The sequence below is a fragment of the Antedon mediterranea genome, chromosome 7 (genome assembly GCF_964355755.1).
Source record: "Antedon mediterranea chromosome 7, ecAntMedi1.1, whole genome shotgun sequence".
NCBI lineage: Eukaryota > Metazoa > Echinodermata > Crinoidea > Comatulida > Antedonidae > Antedon > Antedon mediterranea.
Window position 1 is genome coordinate 18982678 of NC_092676.1, and position 15993 is coordinate 18998670.

Genomic DNA, 15993 nt, shown 5'->3' on the forward strand with positions numbered 1-15993 from the left:
CATTTTAGAATTTCTTTTTGAACTGGTTCTCTGGTTTTTTTTCCAACAAAAATATGTGGGAACTTTATTAATGTCTTGTTCATTTTGAGAATAACATGCGGCAGTTTCACATTTATTTATTTTTTTAAAAGTAGCGCCACAGTATTTGCCTATTTCAGTGTGAAATGACACGAACAGGCCTGCCCGTCTCAACACATCTTTCAATCTAAGGTACATAACGCAGGCTGCACGACATGGTGACAGCGTATAGAATTGATGAAGGTGTTTGCCAATTTCACACAGGTGATAACAGTGTAAGGGTGAACTTCATCTCTCATTTCTCAAAATGGATCTTAACAATGACAATTAAGAAGACTGGTCAACTCAACAACAATAAAAAAGCATCAGAAAATCCATCATTATTTGCATGGTTTATATATTATTAATTTATTTCTGTCATGCTGGTTACAAAGTAAATATAATTCCATTGAATTAAATAAACTGACAAAATAATTTATATATTGATCAACAATATTCTGTAACCAAAATTAAATAAAATTTTAGTAGGCCTACTGTTGCATAGGAAACACAATGACAAATATACCAACTTAGTCAATAATGAATGTTTATTACTAATATAAATTGTGTATTATGAAGAAATTAGCCCAACTGACTGGTTATATCACCCTGTCTATGGCTATTCCTACATGTGTAACACACCCAGGTAGTTGGACCACATATCATCCCTGATGAACACTTAGAACAGGACCACCTTTCCATTGTACCATGGCTATTCCTACATGTGTAACATACACCCAGGTAGTTGGACCACAATCATCCCTGATGAACACTTAGAACAGGACCACCTTTTCAGTGGACCATGGCTGTTTCTACATGTGTAACATACACCCAGGTAGTTGGACCACAATCATCCCTGATGAACACTTAGAACAGGACCACCTTTTCAGTGGACCATGGCTGTTTCTACATGTGTAACATACACCCAGGTAGTTGGACCACATATCATCCCTGATAAACACTTAGAGCAGGACCACCTTTCAAGTGGACCATGGCTGTTTCTACATGTGTAACATACACCCAGGTAGTTGGACCACATATCATCCCTGATAAACACTTAGAACAGAACCACCTTTTCAGTGGACCATGGCTATTCCTACATGTGTAACATACACCCAGGTAGTTGGACCACATATCATCCCTGATAAACACTTAGAACAGGACCACCTTTTCAGTGGACCATGGCTATTCCTACATGTGTAACATACACCCAGGTAGTTGGACCACATATCATCCCTGATGAACACTTAGAACAGAACCACCTTTTCAGTGGACCATGGCTGTTTCTACATGTGTAACATACACCCAGGTACAGTAGTTGGACCACATATCATCCCTGATAAACACTTAGAACAGGACCACCTTTCCAGTGGACCATGGCTGTTTCTACCTGTGTAACATACACCCAGGTGGTTGAAACACATGTCATTTCTGATGAACACATACACAAAACTATTTTCCTAGTCCATGGCTATGGACCATGGCTATTCCTACATGTGTAATGCCCAGTGGAACACATGTCATCATGGCTATTTAGGTATGGGACTCTAAACACATGTGGTTGGACCACTACAGTTATTTAACTTATTTTATATGACTATTGCACAAGAATACCCATTAAGTGCAAGAATTTGATTGATAGTGTTGAAGGATTTTGGGTGCTCTTTAACTGGTTACATCCATCATTGCAGCGCTTGCTGAAGGTTCAAGAATGTCAAGCTCACCACTTGGGTCTTCATTTGATGGCTCTGTAATTACTGCTCCCTGTTCAATGATAAAAGACTACTATTTTAGTTTTGTACTCTTTACAACAGTCAACCGAATAGAAAGCCAATAGTCACATTTACACCACACTAAAAATGAACAATACATAATCAATTGTCTTCCAGATTAAAGTACTTCTGCAACATATTGTATATAGTTTTCTCTAAAGCGTGGTTCCCACTAGCGACGCAACGCAAGGACGTAACGCAACGCAAGTGAATTGACCAATCACAAGCAAAGTTATAGACAGTTAGCAATCACAAGCGAATAAGCCATCGCTTGTGATTGGTCAATTCACTTGCGTTGCGCTACGTCCTTGCGTTGCTAGTGGGAACCACGCTTAAATAGTACAGTATAATCAAGGCAATCTAACATCAGGATGCTGAGCTCCAGAGATCAAAGGCTGTGTCTGTGACATAATCAGTTCCACACCCCATAACAGACACTGCGGAGAATATGTACATAGTGCAGTACTGTTGGTATTTGTAGCAGCCAGACATAAAATCAAAGGACTTTTACGAGTTCCTATCTTGGCAAGGCATGCTCAGTGTCCTGTTGAAACCATCCTGTAAAATAAATAAAACATACCTCATTCTCTGCAATTTGGGCTGCTGTTTCTACTTCAGCGGCTGCTTGTAATACAGACTCTTCAGCTGCAGCTTTCATGGCTGCAATGGCAACTTCAGTGTCAGGAGTTACTAATGTCAGTGCACCCTCATCGTCATCATCAAGTTCTGAATGCAAAAAGTAAAAACGCTTTATCATTAACATATATTAAAAAATATAACACACCTGATTGTATTCTTGAAATTTGATTATTTAATTATGCATCGTCATTTAGAATTATCTCTACCAAACAGGAAGTGATATCTAATAGTGATAATTGACACGTTCTAATGCATTCTCACCATCCAGCTAATAAAAATTCATTATTTTTATCTAATCTACTCCTTAATATACCTACCAACATCCGTAGCAGCACCTGGTACTGATGACGGTAAGGCCTGTTGTAGGACGAATGTTCCAGCAGAAGTTTGAAGTATAGTGCCCTCTGTGGCTTGAATCGTTGATCCATCTGCACGTTGTATGATAATGTTTGTTGGCCCACCCTGGGCAAGTGTGATCTGTCCTAGCGTCTGGTCGTTCTTTGACTGCCCTGGTTGCATGGAACGTGTTGTAATTGTGTATTCTATTTGAGGACGTTTGTCTGACCCCTGACCATCGTCAGATACTGAAATATGATTAAGTTTGCAATTTAATATTTTTAATCAAATGCACTGGATGCTCAGTGCTGTATTTTCACATAAAAATATTGTCCACTATCATAGGCACTTCATGTGTATCACATGTGATAGCTGTATCATGGAAGGTAGGTTAAGGGGGCTATCAGGTTCATGCAGGTACTTATGATGTCTGTATCATGGAAGGTTAGGTTAAATGTTTAGGGCTATGATACAGGTATCACATGTGATGCTGTATCACAGAATTCACATACGATACTGGACAAACTAAACATTTATCATTAATGATCAAACACACTTACTTGCTTCAAATATTTGTGGATCAACGTCAAGACTTCTCTCTATCTCTCCATGCACTGTTCTTTTGTGCATAGCTAATGTTGATGTCTGTCGGTAGTTTTTACCACACAAGTTACAAGTGTATGGTTTGGAATGTGTATGAACAACGTGATGCTTGTACAAACTTGAATATTCTGTGAAACGCTTTCCACAGCCAGCTACTGTGCATACGTATGGTTTTTCGCCTGTGAAAAATTGAAACACATTAAGGAGCTTTTGATGTGTGACTGTATGACCTATGACCTACGAATATTGTTTCACTAGTGGTTGTCTGAAACATGTCCCTGCAACCAGGAAACATAAGGTATTTCCAGTAAAGCTCTGTCTATATTATCAAACTTTATGTGACAAAAATGTGTGATGTGCTAAAATATGGTATTGATATGCCCAAAGATGGTAGTGACATATCATCATATCCATTTATGGGCACATCACATAAAGTTTGATAGTGTAGACAGAACTTAAGTCTTCACATTGTATAGCATCTGTATTTGTTTACACCCTAAAAAATATTGCTACTAACCTGTGTGAATGCGCATGTGATTCTTGTAGTTGGTGGCGCTTGAGAATGCCCGATTACATGTTTTCTCATTACAAACGTATGGCCGTTCGCCAGTGTGAACACGGATATGTACTTTCCTGATATTTGATGTTGTAAAGGCCTTATTGCACCCTTCAAACGGACACTTAAAGGGTCGTTCACCTAATAAAGTAAAATGTTAACATTTATTCATAAAATTTAATAATTTATTCATAAATTTAAGTGTAAGTGGTGAGTATGGCTATTTTACTATTTACTTTTTTTTATTACTTTTTCGGCTCAAGAGTATCTTTTTTTTCAATACCATGTCGCATTTATCCACTGAAAATGATCTATAAATTAATATGTACTTGTATTTATACAATATATATATATACTGACAGACGGGATCTAATAAGATCAAAACAGTACTGTCTGCAGATTGGATATTACACTCCTCTACTTTCTGCTATATAAATATATAGTATGTTGTTTTGTAGAGCACTCTTCAGTTCGAAACGGTGCATTTGTTGTGAATACTATTAGCATTTTGCAAAGCACGCTCGTTGAGCTTGTGCACTCTTTGTGTTCATAATCAGTGTACCATGTCCTGCATACCTGGCTCAGTCTATATATTGTGCCAGTTCTGCGGTACATTTCATTTCGAAACCTCAGCTGCACTGACGAGATCTAATAAGATCGAAAAAGTACTGTCTGCAGATTGGATATATACAATATATATATACCGTACTGACGCGGGTATAAGCCCACCCCCCTTGAACATGAAATCACGCCAAGTTTGGGGGGTGGGCTTATACCCGAGGATCCAAAAATGCAGATCGTCAAAAACAGCACATGTACACTGTGTATTCCACCATGCGAGCGAGCGCCCTCACGTGTACGACGTTGCCTCTAAATACACGAGGTGTAGAGTGTCGGAAAATTAAGCTTATAGCCTATAGTTCGTGTAATTTATCGTAGAATATCTTATTTTAAACATCAATTGAACAAGAATTTATCAAGCAGAAAAGCAAGTATACAATGTTCGTTAAATAGAAATGTACCAAAGAAATTTAATAAGCTTGTTTATGGCAGCCGATACCAAATAGTGGTTTTCCGTTTTGGCGACTTATAGCGTCGTGTGTGAAGCAATCTTCGACCGCGATGGAGTGTAAACAAAACAGGACCGCTAGGCCTCATATGGCCTAGGCCTAGCGTATATTAGCCTAGCTTGGTTATGATCAAAGGTAGGTGTATTTTTGGTGTATGGACGTCGCCAAATACAAAATAATGTATTACGACACACACTGTAGATCTTCGAATTAATGGGCGGGCTTATACCCGAGTATGGGCTTATACCCGCGTCAGTACGGTATATATATATTGTATTTATCCAATCTGCAGACAGTACTTTTTCGTATATATATATATATATATAAATATATTAATAAAAAATCAACCTGTATGTGTCCGTATATGTTTTTGTAGATCGCCAGATGTCTTGAAAGCCTTGTCGCATGACTCATCTGTACATTTGTATGGCTTAACACCAGTGTGAACTCTTGTATGGCTCTTTAGGCCATAGCCTGTTGCAAAAGACTTGCCACACCCTGGGTGGTTACAGTGGTATGGCTTCTCACCAGAATGTGACCTTTCATGAACCTAGAGAAAACAAAGAAGTTTATGTTATTCACTGTGTATGGAAGTTCAACTTAACTGATCCATGGAGACCAAGATAAACCCATACATTACTCCAATTACATTCAAATATAAAAATATTGAGCAAAACATTTTCTACAACCTGGACAGTTATTGCTTAAGCGTGGTTCCCACTAGCGACGCAACGCAAGGACGTAACGCAACGCAAGTGAATTGACCAATCACAAGCGATGGCTTATTCGCTTTTGATTGCTAACTGTCTATAACTTCGCTTGTCATTGGTTAAAACGCTTGCGTTGCATTTACGTCCTTGCGTTACGTTCTAGTGAGAACCAAGCTTTATATCTAATTGGTGATATAGTGGCATAATGGCTATGAATGCTCACTGGCTAAACCCAGGGGCCCCGGAGCTTATGGGTGCCACTGCGCAGTGCCCAAAGGAAAAATCTGGAAGTAAAATATGTTAAAAAAGGCTAAAAACACCCGAGGCCTCCAACGATGGATCGCCACTTAGGGTTCCTAAACCAGGAGCCTCAGGTCACTGCATATATAATGTCAAAATTGTTACGTGTAAATGAATGATACATATGTTTTTTATATATCTTCACTACCTCAAAAATAGGTCTACTTACCTTAAGATGATGTGAGGTTGTGTACATTCGTCCACATCCTTCATAGGCACAACGGAATGTTTTGGTTCCCAGCATCTGATTGATGGCGTTCATTTCTGCAAACGGTTTTGACAGACTATTCATACTAACATGCTGTAAACACATAATTAAAATGATTAATGTAACATTTCTTATCTGAGTTATAATGAATACATTTGTTATCAACTACTGTATTTACTTGCAAATCATCCTATTCAACCCGTGTGAATAGTACATGTACTATATAGCATGTGTAGAGTATACGGTTGTTCAGGTACCTCATAAACTACCTAATACACCGGTACATATGGTAGTCCAGGTACCTCATAAACTACCTAATACACCGGTACATATGGTAGTCCAGGTACCTCATAAACTACCTAATACACCGGTACATATGGTAGTCCAGGTACCTCATAAACTACCTAATACACCGGTACATATGGTAGTCCAGGTACCTCATAAACTACCTAATACACCGGTACATATGGTAGCCCAGGTACCTCATAAACTACCTAATACACAGGTACATATGGTAGCCCAGGTACCTCATAAACTACCTAATACACAGGTACATATGGTAGCCCAGGTACCTCATAAACTACCTAATACACAGGTACATATGGTAGCCCAGGTACCTCATAAACTACCTAATACACAGGTACATATGGTAGCCCAGGTACCTCATAAACTATCTAATACACAGGTACATATGGTAGCCCAGGTACCTCATAAACTACCTAATACACAGGTACATATGGTAGCCCAGGTACCTCATAAACTACCTAATACACAGGTACATATGGTAGCCCAGGTACCTCATAAACTACCTAATACACCGGTACATATGGTAGCCCAGGTACCTCATAAACTACCTAATACACAGGTACATTTGGTAGCCCAGGTACCTCATAAACTACCTAATACACAGGTACATATGGTAGCCCAGGTACCTCATAAACTATCTAATACACAGGTACATATGGTAGCTCAGGTACCTCATAAACTATCTAATACACAGGTACATATGTTAATTCTGGTACCTCATAAACTACCTACCATCGCAAGTTCTGTAACACTGTTGAAAGTGAGCTGATATAAGAATGTGTGGATGTGTTTACCTTAATTGTAATGCTGGGTTTACTATCTTCTGTCAAATTGGATGTACTGGCTTGCAAGTGCAAAGCTGCAGCTGATTGGTCCACCTGTTCTGCACTGACATCATCACCAAAATGATCAAGCAAACCAACTGGATCGTCAGTTGCCTCAAAAGCTATTACATTAAAAATAATAACAATATATGGTTTGCAGAAAAGTTATTATTATGTATACTTTATACAAGGGTACAGCCTCTTCAGTCAAAGATGGTTATCCTAGAGTGCCCAGTGTATAGTACTATGATGTGTTTGTGCCAGTGGCTGTGTGTGAACTAGTACACCAGGGTAACTCCGACTCATCTCGAAAGATGTACTAGGTTCTTTAAAGTGTACATGAACCAGATGTGTACACTGGCCTACAGTGTATCCGAGAAGTTTATTTTGAATTTTTATTTACAGTAAATGGTAGGAGTTAAATAATGCAATGCTCTTACTTGTATGCCCCTGCTCATTCATCTGTTCTGCTGGTGCGATTGTGGTCTGAATAAAGGCTGTTGTACCATCCTCCAGTTGTACAGCTTGTAGGGTAGTACCATCTACATACAAAATAAACACAATAAACTGTATGCTGGCAACTTTTTACTTTTATCTATACAAGTTATAGTTTAAACAACACAAGATAGAGGGGTGAGATTGTATCATTAGCTGGCATATCCTAGAGCTGTACAGGACAGAAATAAAATCTTTGTCCTGCAGTGGGTTGATAATGGCTGAAATGATGAACCAAAACTTAGGTCAATACACCAAGTACTTTGTGGAGTCCTGAGAGTCAATACCTGGCAGTCAAGCCATTGCCTTATATATGTACATGAGCTGTGTAAATGTTTTTTTTTTAGTTTTTGGTTATCTTAGGTTATTTTATGGATCATTTTTTTGTGTAAAGCATTTAAACATTGTCTTAGCCACTATATAAATAAGACTACCTTTAATAATATTATTATTTTATTACAAAGTTTAATGTCTGTCATCTACAATGATACGAATGTACCTTTACTGGGAGCCCTCTGTATGTAGGCTGTAGTTCCATCTTCCAATTGTACAGCTTGACCATCCTCAAAAGAGGCAACTAGGGTAAATAAAATGAGTATAATTAACGCATTATCAAACTTTATGCGACAACAAAATGTGAATAGTGTATTTATATGAAGCTAAATTGGTACTTACGAGTATTTTTATCTGTTATCTGTTGGATAAATGCAGTAGTCCCATCTTCTAATTGTACTGTTTGAGACTGAACTATACTTCTTTCTAAAAACAAAGAAGAAACTTCTAGTAGGTATTGTAATTTTATATCAATTATTTTAATAATACTGGACTCTCTGAAAACCCGAAATTCTCCCAAAACCAGGCTTTTTAGAGGTCCAAAAGGTCCCAGATTCCTCTTTACCATTAAAAACACATTGTGAATACCAAACTTTCCAGAAAACCAGACATATTTCACCAGCACAAAGGTGTATTGGGAGAGTTGACTGTATTTATAAATCATTATTTGCTCAAACCTTTTTGAATATATGCAGTTGTTCCGTCAGCTAGCTGAATCTCTTCTAGATCCTGTGTGTTATCTTCGGTTAACTTTTCTGATGTCACATTCACATCAACACCCTGAAAATATTACTTATTAGTGAAGACAAATATTTACTAATTCATTAAATGATATTCATGGAATGAATAATTTCAGAAAATAAGACTAATAAAGACTTTTTAGACACATCTTCAGAAATGCTCAATATGTGTTTTTTCTATAGTAATAAGAGAATTGACTGCACTCTGTGTGGAGTTACCCACGTTTTATTTAATATCAATGAAGATGTCATGTTAATGAATGATGAATGAATGGATAAATCAATAGACAGAAGAACAGATAATGTTTGAATAGCTGAATGAATGAAAAAATGGATGAATAAATGAAAAAATAAAATGAATGAATTATGCATTTAACAACAAATGGATGGCTTAATGAATAAAAATGAATTATTTAAAAATATAAAAATTATCATCAGCTAGTTTTTATTAGGCTATAGGCAGATTATAAAAGTGAAGTTTTAACGAACCGTTACATCATCCTGGTGTATTGTCAGTTCTCCCTCTCCATTCTGAGGATCGGTCAATATCATGTTTATAACTGGAGACTCAGTGGCCACTTCGAGCTCTTTAGATAGGTCGCCATCTTCAGGATCCATGGTAGAGCATAAACTATAGAAACAATTAAATGATATATTCAGATGTTTGTCAAATGAATGACACAGACAGTGTTCTAATGCAGAGTCCAAAGGCCCCTATGCAAGGGCCTTCTTCTGGACCTAAATCATTAAAAAGATAAATATTTTGGCAAATATGGCATTTCATATGTATGCATACAATACTACTTTCATGAGCTTCGTATTTTCAGACAAAAATCGAAACACTGAGTAGTGGACTAATAAAAGACAATAGCTACAGACTTGGGGCAAGTCTAGAAAGCCTCCAACACCATTGAGGAAAAGTCAGTGGCCAATTTTTTGATGTATTTTAATGCAGTCTTTTGTCATATATTTACTGTAAATGTTAATACTTTAAACTTCTAATTCTGACTTTTGTGTGTCAACATTGATGAAATTGTGCTAAAACAAAAGGCAGCCATATACATGTACTTATTTAACTTTCCCTAAATAGTATACAGTACTACAGTTTTTATACTTTACTGTTCTGTAGGCCTTTTCGGAATTGTATTTTATTTTGTGGGCTCTGCTCTGGGGTCCCAAGGTTTAGCCAGTGATTGTGCATAGCCGTTATGCCACTGGGGACAGGGTCTCTTGAATGGGTTTTTAGTGCACGATTATAATCCCTAGCTAGTGATAAATATTGTAAGAAATGTAGTTTAGTTTAAAAAATCAATCAATAATATTTGTAAAAATATGTTACGTAATTCATTGTTTGTATAGATAGTGGAACAATTTTTGTTAATGTCTGTGTGTTTCTCATATTGCAATTGGAGCATTGTTATTAATGTTAGGCTGGGTGGGGGTTGGGAAGAACAGAGAGGGGTATTCATTTAGAAAACAAGGGCATAGCAATAGGTGGAGGTGGTGGTGGTGAGGGTGGGGTGGGGGGTGGGTGAAGGAGTTGAAAAAGTATTTAAAAGAGAAAGAAATATGCAAAAATAAATTACATTTTATTTTACTGTCTCCAAAAAATAATGAAAGATCTGTGCACAAGAATCATACATCAGGTGGTGTGTATGATGCGGATATGATCTCAGACAGTAAAAAAGAACAACATTAAATACAGGCTAGGCTGGACATATGAAGGATCAATAAGCAGCCAAGGGAAAAATTCGGCCAAACAACCCCTTTCTTCGCACTTTTCGAACGGAGGCCTAATAAAGCCGATAATGGCAATTGATTGGGTTCTCTCTATTGTCCCAACAATTTTCGACTCCATTTTGTTTTCTGTCTGGGTGGAACAGTCCCATTTAATAAGTGTATAAAAAGTGTGTTTTTCACTCAAATTGCAATAAATATGATCCAAAAATCAAAAGAATCTATAGGGATCACTTTCCGATTATTCCAAAAGGAATCGCTACGCAAATTTGGAGTGATTTCTGGGTAGAAATGTAATGATTCATGGGTAGGCCCACCATGCTTTGGGATAATAATGTGAAGACTGTGGCGCGAACCATGAATAAATTCAGTACAACGCCACTCTTTCTAGTGGAATGTATACACTACTCCATCATGTATTACAATTTTATTCATGGTGCAGGGCACTGACTTCAGAATTATGGGATATTTCACACAATCCCTTGTGTTTTTTCACAGGTCATTTTCACAACATACGGTAAAAAATGAACATACATAATTATACTACACAATTTACTAATTACCTTTGTTACAAGTGTAGTCAGAAATTATTTGCAGTTTGTTCAACAGAATGTGTAAAATGATGATAAATATTGAGGCTAAAATTCTGCAACCAAAGACGATGCCTCAAGAGCATGACGTCATATGTGTAGCGTCGGAAATGACGTAATTGTATTGGGTGCGCTCTCTGCATGTTCCTCAAATTAATGTGAATTTTCTTGTGAAACATAGATAAAGATAAACATTTTACCTATAATTTTATTCAGTCACCAATATATTTATATTTTAATTTATATAGTTAATGTTCTTATATTAACATATAAATCAAAACTGATATCAGCAATTCCTTGATAGTATAGTGGTGAGTATCTCCGCCTGTCACGCGGAAGACCGGGGTTCAATTCCCCGTCAGGGAGCTTAATCTTTTTTTAATTTTGGCAATTTGATATCTTTTTTTTTAGAGAATTTGTAGTTAATAATATTGATTAAAATCACTCAAAACTCTATATATCTATTTCATATAATATCTCTATGGTATCTTGTAATTTTTATAAGAAATAGCCTAAATCAACATTAGGTCTAGGCTGCGCCTATAGGATTCATTTTTTAAATATAATATCTAAATTTACAAATGTCCATTTGTTCGTAATTATCGATTTCTCGTGTTATTATTTATTAGAGACGCGAGCCATTAATAAAGCAATTTTCTTTGGTGCCTACACTTTTTCTTAATAATTAGGCATTTTCATAACGAACAACCTGAGAGATTTGGAATGCGGGACAGACTACACCATTGTTGTAAATGCTCATTATATTTTTATCATATTTATATATATTATTTGTATATTCTCAGTCTTCTCAATGAAATCCGTCTATCTGATCATCGCAGTGCATTATGGCCTAATCATCTCATGAATACAAAGACCAATAGACAATGTGTCATCTTCAGTGTTTCGTATCGTGCAGTCCAATATTGTAGAAGTTAGGTTCGTTATGCATCGACATGGACTATGCGGTATTTACAATCATTCATTTTATATCCTCCATTTCATGATTCATCCCAACAAACAAAAACCTAAAAATGTATTTAAAAAAAGAAGCAATCCGTTTAGTATTAATTCAGAAAGATAGGCCTATTTAATATTAAAAAGGTGTACGGTACTACTTTAATAGGTGTGTTCACATTACACATCAAAGTCGACAACACTGGGCTGAAAAACTTGAGCACTCACCTAAAGTAGAAGACGCTAACTAAAATCTGGTAAATAATACTCGTCGTCTATTAGTTTCTTCACTAGTTTATGTGACTGTCCCAGTATCCCAATCTATGCTCAGCGTCCTGGTCGCATATATCCTTGCTGTTAGTTCCATCTGGTCTGTCTCCTTTAAAACTCCAGCCTCCTCCCCTCCTCTACTGGACCACCTCCCTCTACTCCTCCTCGTCCACCGCCTCTAAGACATCTTCCAACACACCCTGTGGTTCCATTAATGTTTGGTTGTGTTGTTGCTTCATTGTTATTTTTAATCTTCTGTTACGTTCTCGTCTTTTTGCCATCTCGTTCAAATCGTGCCTCTGCTTTAGCTATAAAGAAACATTATACATTTAAATTTATGAAAAGGAAGTATTTGTGTTTTACTTTATTTGTTGTTAGTTATACTTACTTGGCGGTACCGATTGAGCATTCCAATGTCTTCCATCAGTTTACTGTCATTATCTGCCTGTGCCATTGTAGAAAACGCAGATGGTATCTCCCTGTTCACGTCTCTGTGGGATAAAATCAGCTCAGCCTTGATACCGCACCGCGATGGCGGTCGGGGACGACGTGTAGTAAGTTTGCTGTCCACAGACAAATCTTGGACATTGCTGAATAAAATCATAAACAATATAATTATCATCAATGATGATAGTTAATAACAATGATGATTAAATTAAAGACATTGATTATACAATACCTTCTGATCACACGAGTAGGAACGTCACTCGGTAAAATATAACGGTCAGAAAGTTCATCTGTGAACGAGAAAAACAATATTTTATAATCATTGCTTTTTATAACATAAACAGTTTAAATACAAGATAATGTTGTCTATAAACTGTACCTAATTTTCTATTGCCTTCTTGAACCAAATATTTGTATTGTTCAACGTCTGCATCCGAACACAAACTATGTTTTTCCTCCTCCGACAATGAGTCTTCTCCAATATTCAGTTCATCATCTATGGCTTCAGGCATAAGCTGCTCACTAAATAAAAAAAACACATAACATATATCTTATAATATTCTTCGCGGCTTATCGTAATTTCTACACGTCTTTTCATCTAGACAAAATTAGACAAACCGTAATTTATTGGCCCAAATACAATTTTTTTTTAAAATTGAAAATTATAGTTATCCTTACAGAACACTTTGCTCTTCCAGATCCTCGCATTTCATGTCCCCTTCTTTAACAAATTCTGATTCATCCTCTTTCACACTAAATTTAGGGAATAATTAAGAAATAAAGAATAATTTAGTACCAATAATTATATTTATCGACAAATGAAATCTAACAGTTGAAACCGAAGTCTCAACCAGTTAATGATAGTAGAGCGTAAATATCGTGATTAATAATTATGTTATAAATATCCTTTTTGGAGATTAGAGTGTTTATTCGTGGTACCATACATTTTGTTTGTACTTCCTGTATCTAATGGTATCGTCAGTCTTCACAGATTATTAATAAATAAAACCAAAACTTGTAATCATGAGTTTCAGGAAACAATATTTAATGATAGCCACATACACTAAACAATATAATTACCTTTCATTTGAATCCTTCTTAGTTTCAACAGGTAGTGGTATGTCCACGTCTTGTTTGACGGCAGGTGTCTCTACACCATCATTGCAGTCTTTCACTTTATATAAATCCATAACATCAGCCATGGTTCTTCTCTGTAACCTGATTGACCGACGGACTCTTGTGAAAGTTGAAGGCTTCTTTTTCTTTTCTTTGCTATCCGTATCGTGGCTATCCGATTGATCCTCTACTGGTGGGGAGTCCTCCAACGCAGTTGCCGAGGAGCCATTGGCATTGTTGGTGTCGTCTTCAGCTTCAGCGCTTTCGGTTGGCACCGATTGCATCGGATTATCAACATCAGTTCCTTCATCTTCTTCTAATTTCTCGCGATTGTCCACCACGGTGGATTCAACAGTATCATTTCCACAAAGTACGCTGCAATTATTACCCATTATAATAGTAAACGAATTAATACAATAGATAAAATATATTTATAAAAATAACTAAGTAGGCCAATAAGATTTCCGATAAGTTTCTGAATTAGATATAAACAGATTGTATCTTAGGAACTTTAATGCGCGCACAATAATTGGCATGACAACGCAATGCGTACATACGTATACTGCGCATGTTCGCTCTCTCTCTCTCCCCTCCTCTCTCCCCCTCCGATCCCCAAACCTTTCTTCTCGACTCGACGACTTTCTTTAAATAAAATGCTTTACCGCCCTCTATTTTTTGTTGTTCTAGTTTTGTTTGTCCCCATATTTTGTGTTCAGTAATAAAAGATAACATTGTAGATACATTGTTTTGAGAATATTGTTTTAAATTTCGTTTCCACTATTTTTTACCAACTTCATAATCCATCATATGTATCTATTATTATATTGGAGTAAAAATGGTTTGTAGAATATTATGCCTAGGTCTTTTCTTTTTAAAACTAAAATTTATCTATGATAAGATATTGAATTAATGATGCTGAAATTCGGATAAGGTGTTCTACAAAACTGAAAACAACTGTAGAATTATGTTCTTTTTTTCTAGTAAGACTGAAGTTTACTTTCAATCATTTTTTTGTCTTGTGTTAGAGGGTATTTTTAGCCTAATCCCATTATGTCAACCCACATGATGACGTACTAAGGAGAATCAGAATCAAAGCCACACTTTGGCTCAGCTTTTTAAATTAATTAGTAGAATTATAGTAGGCCTCCTTACGTAATAACGTATTTTTCAGTAATTGACATAAATGACATTTTACGTCATTCATAACCGTTGTATAGAGTAGCGTTCTGACAGTAATTGTCACCAATAAAATAATTTGGAATCCAGTGATATTTTAGACATAAAGTGTAATATATAGTGAATGTGAAAGAAGTGGATTCAAGAGCTGAGGACACTTTTTATTTTTTTATTTTTTATTTTTTATTTTATTTTATTCAGTTGTTGAAACAGCGATGAAACCGCCACTAACAGGTTGAATCTAAACATAATAAACTATAAAATGTATTCATATAAACAACACAAACATAAACAAAGATAACAACATTAGAGATTTATCAATTTTACCCTTAAATACATTTAAACTATCATAAAATAAATCAAAATCCAAACAAGTAACAAGTAACCTATTAAATGTGTTAGGTAACCGCTGAAAGATACCTCGTTTTTGTGCATTCAACACGACCACAAGGAACGTGAAGTAAACACTTGTGCTGCGAGTACGAGTTGGTATATTCAACTTTAACAAAGCAACAAGAGGACAATCATAAACGGAATTGAATGAGTTGTATTTAGTTGTGTGTGTTTCGTTAAAATGTAGGCCTATATATATATATATATATGTGTAAATTATAAAGACTTTGTAGGCCATTTCACAGTTTTAATAAAGTTAATCACTTTCCGTAGAAATAAAAATTTAAAAATAATGTTTATAACGACAAAATAAACGGTTAAATTCAACCAGCCTGACTAGTTTTTTATTTTTTTTCAGGTA

General features: G+C 36.1%; 1 protein-coding gene and 1 non-coding gene across 3 annotated transcripts; one reads left to right on the forward strand and one right to left on the reverse strand.

Moving 5' to 3' along the window:
- Positions 1–128: 128 nt before the first annotated feature.
- On the reverse strand, positions 129–11361 carry LOC140055168 (uncharacterized). 2 transcript variants are annotated; one of them, XM_072100406.1, is made up of 14 exons: positions 11250–11361; positions 9439–9580; positions 8887–8989; positions 8552–8635; positions 8376–8453; positions 7822–7923; positions 7352–7503; positions 6213–6344; positions 5382–5583; positions 3925–4104; positions 3365–3586; positions 2786–3052; positions 2410–2555; positions 129–1821 (listed from the first exon to the last, which is right to left on the reverse strand). In XM_072100406.1, the coding sequence occupies exons 2-14, from the start codon at positions 9565–9567 to the stop codon at positions 1723–1725; spliced, it is 1896 nt and encodes a 631-aa protein (XP_071956507.1). In that variant the 5' UTR covers positions 9568–9580; positions 11250–11361; the 3' UTR covers positions 129–1722. The 2 variants fall into 2 exon arrangements, with proteins under 2 accessions (XP_071956507.1, XP_071956508.1); XM_072100407.1 differs by having other exon boundaries at positions 1780–1910.
- A 209-nt stretch (positions 11362–11570) lies between these two features.
- On the forward strand, positions 11571–11642 carry Trnad-guc (transfer RNA aspartic acid (anticodon GUC)). The gene has a single exon. It is a non-coding gene; the product is annotated as a tRNA-Asp (tRNA).
- Positions 11643–15993: the final 4351 nt, after the last annotated feature.

Bases quoted from the DNA above. Each gene is read 5' to 3' on its own strand.
- LOC140055168 (XM_072100406.1), bottom strand. From the start codon at position 9,567: ATGGATCCTGAAGATGGCGACCTATCTAAAGAGCTCGAAGTGGCCACT. The intron at 7,504-7,821 runs GTAAGAGCATTG...TTAATGTAATAG, and splicing joins GAATGAGCAGGGGCATACAA to CTTTTGAGGCAACTGACGAT. The intron at 5,584-6,212 runs GTAAGTAGACCT...TGTTTTCTCTAG, and splicing joins CAACCTCACATCATCTTAAG to GTTCATGAAAGGTCACATTC.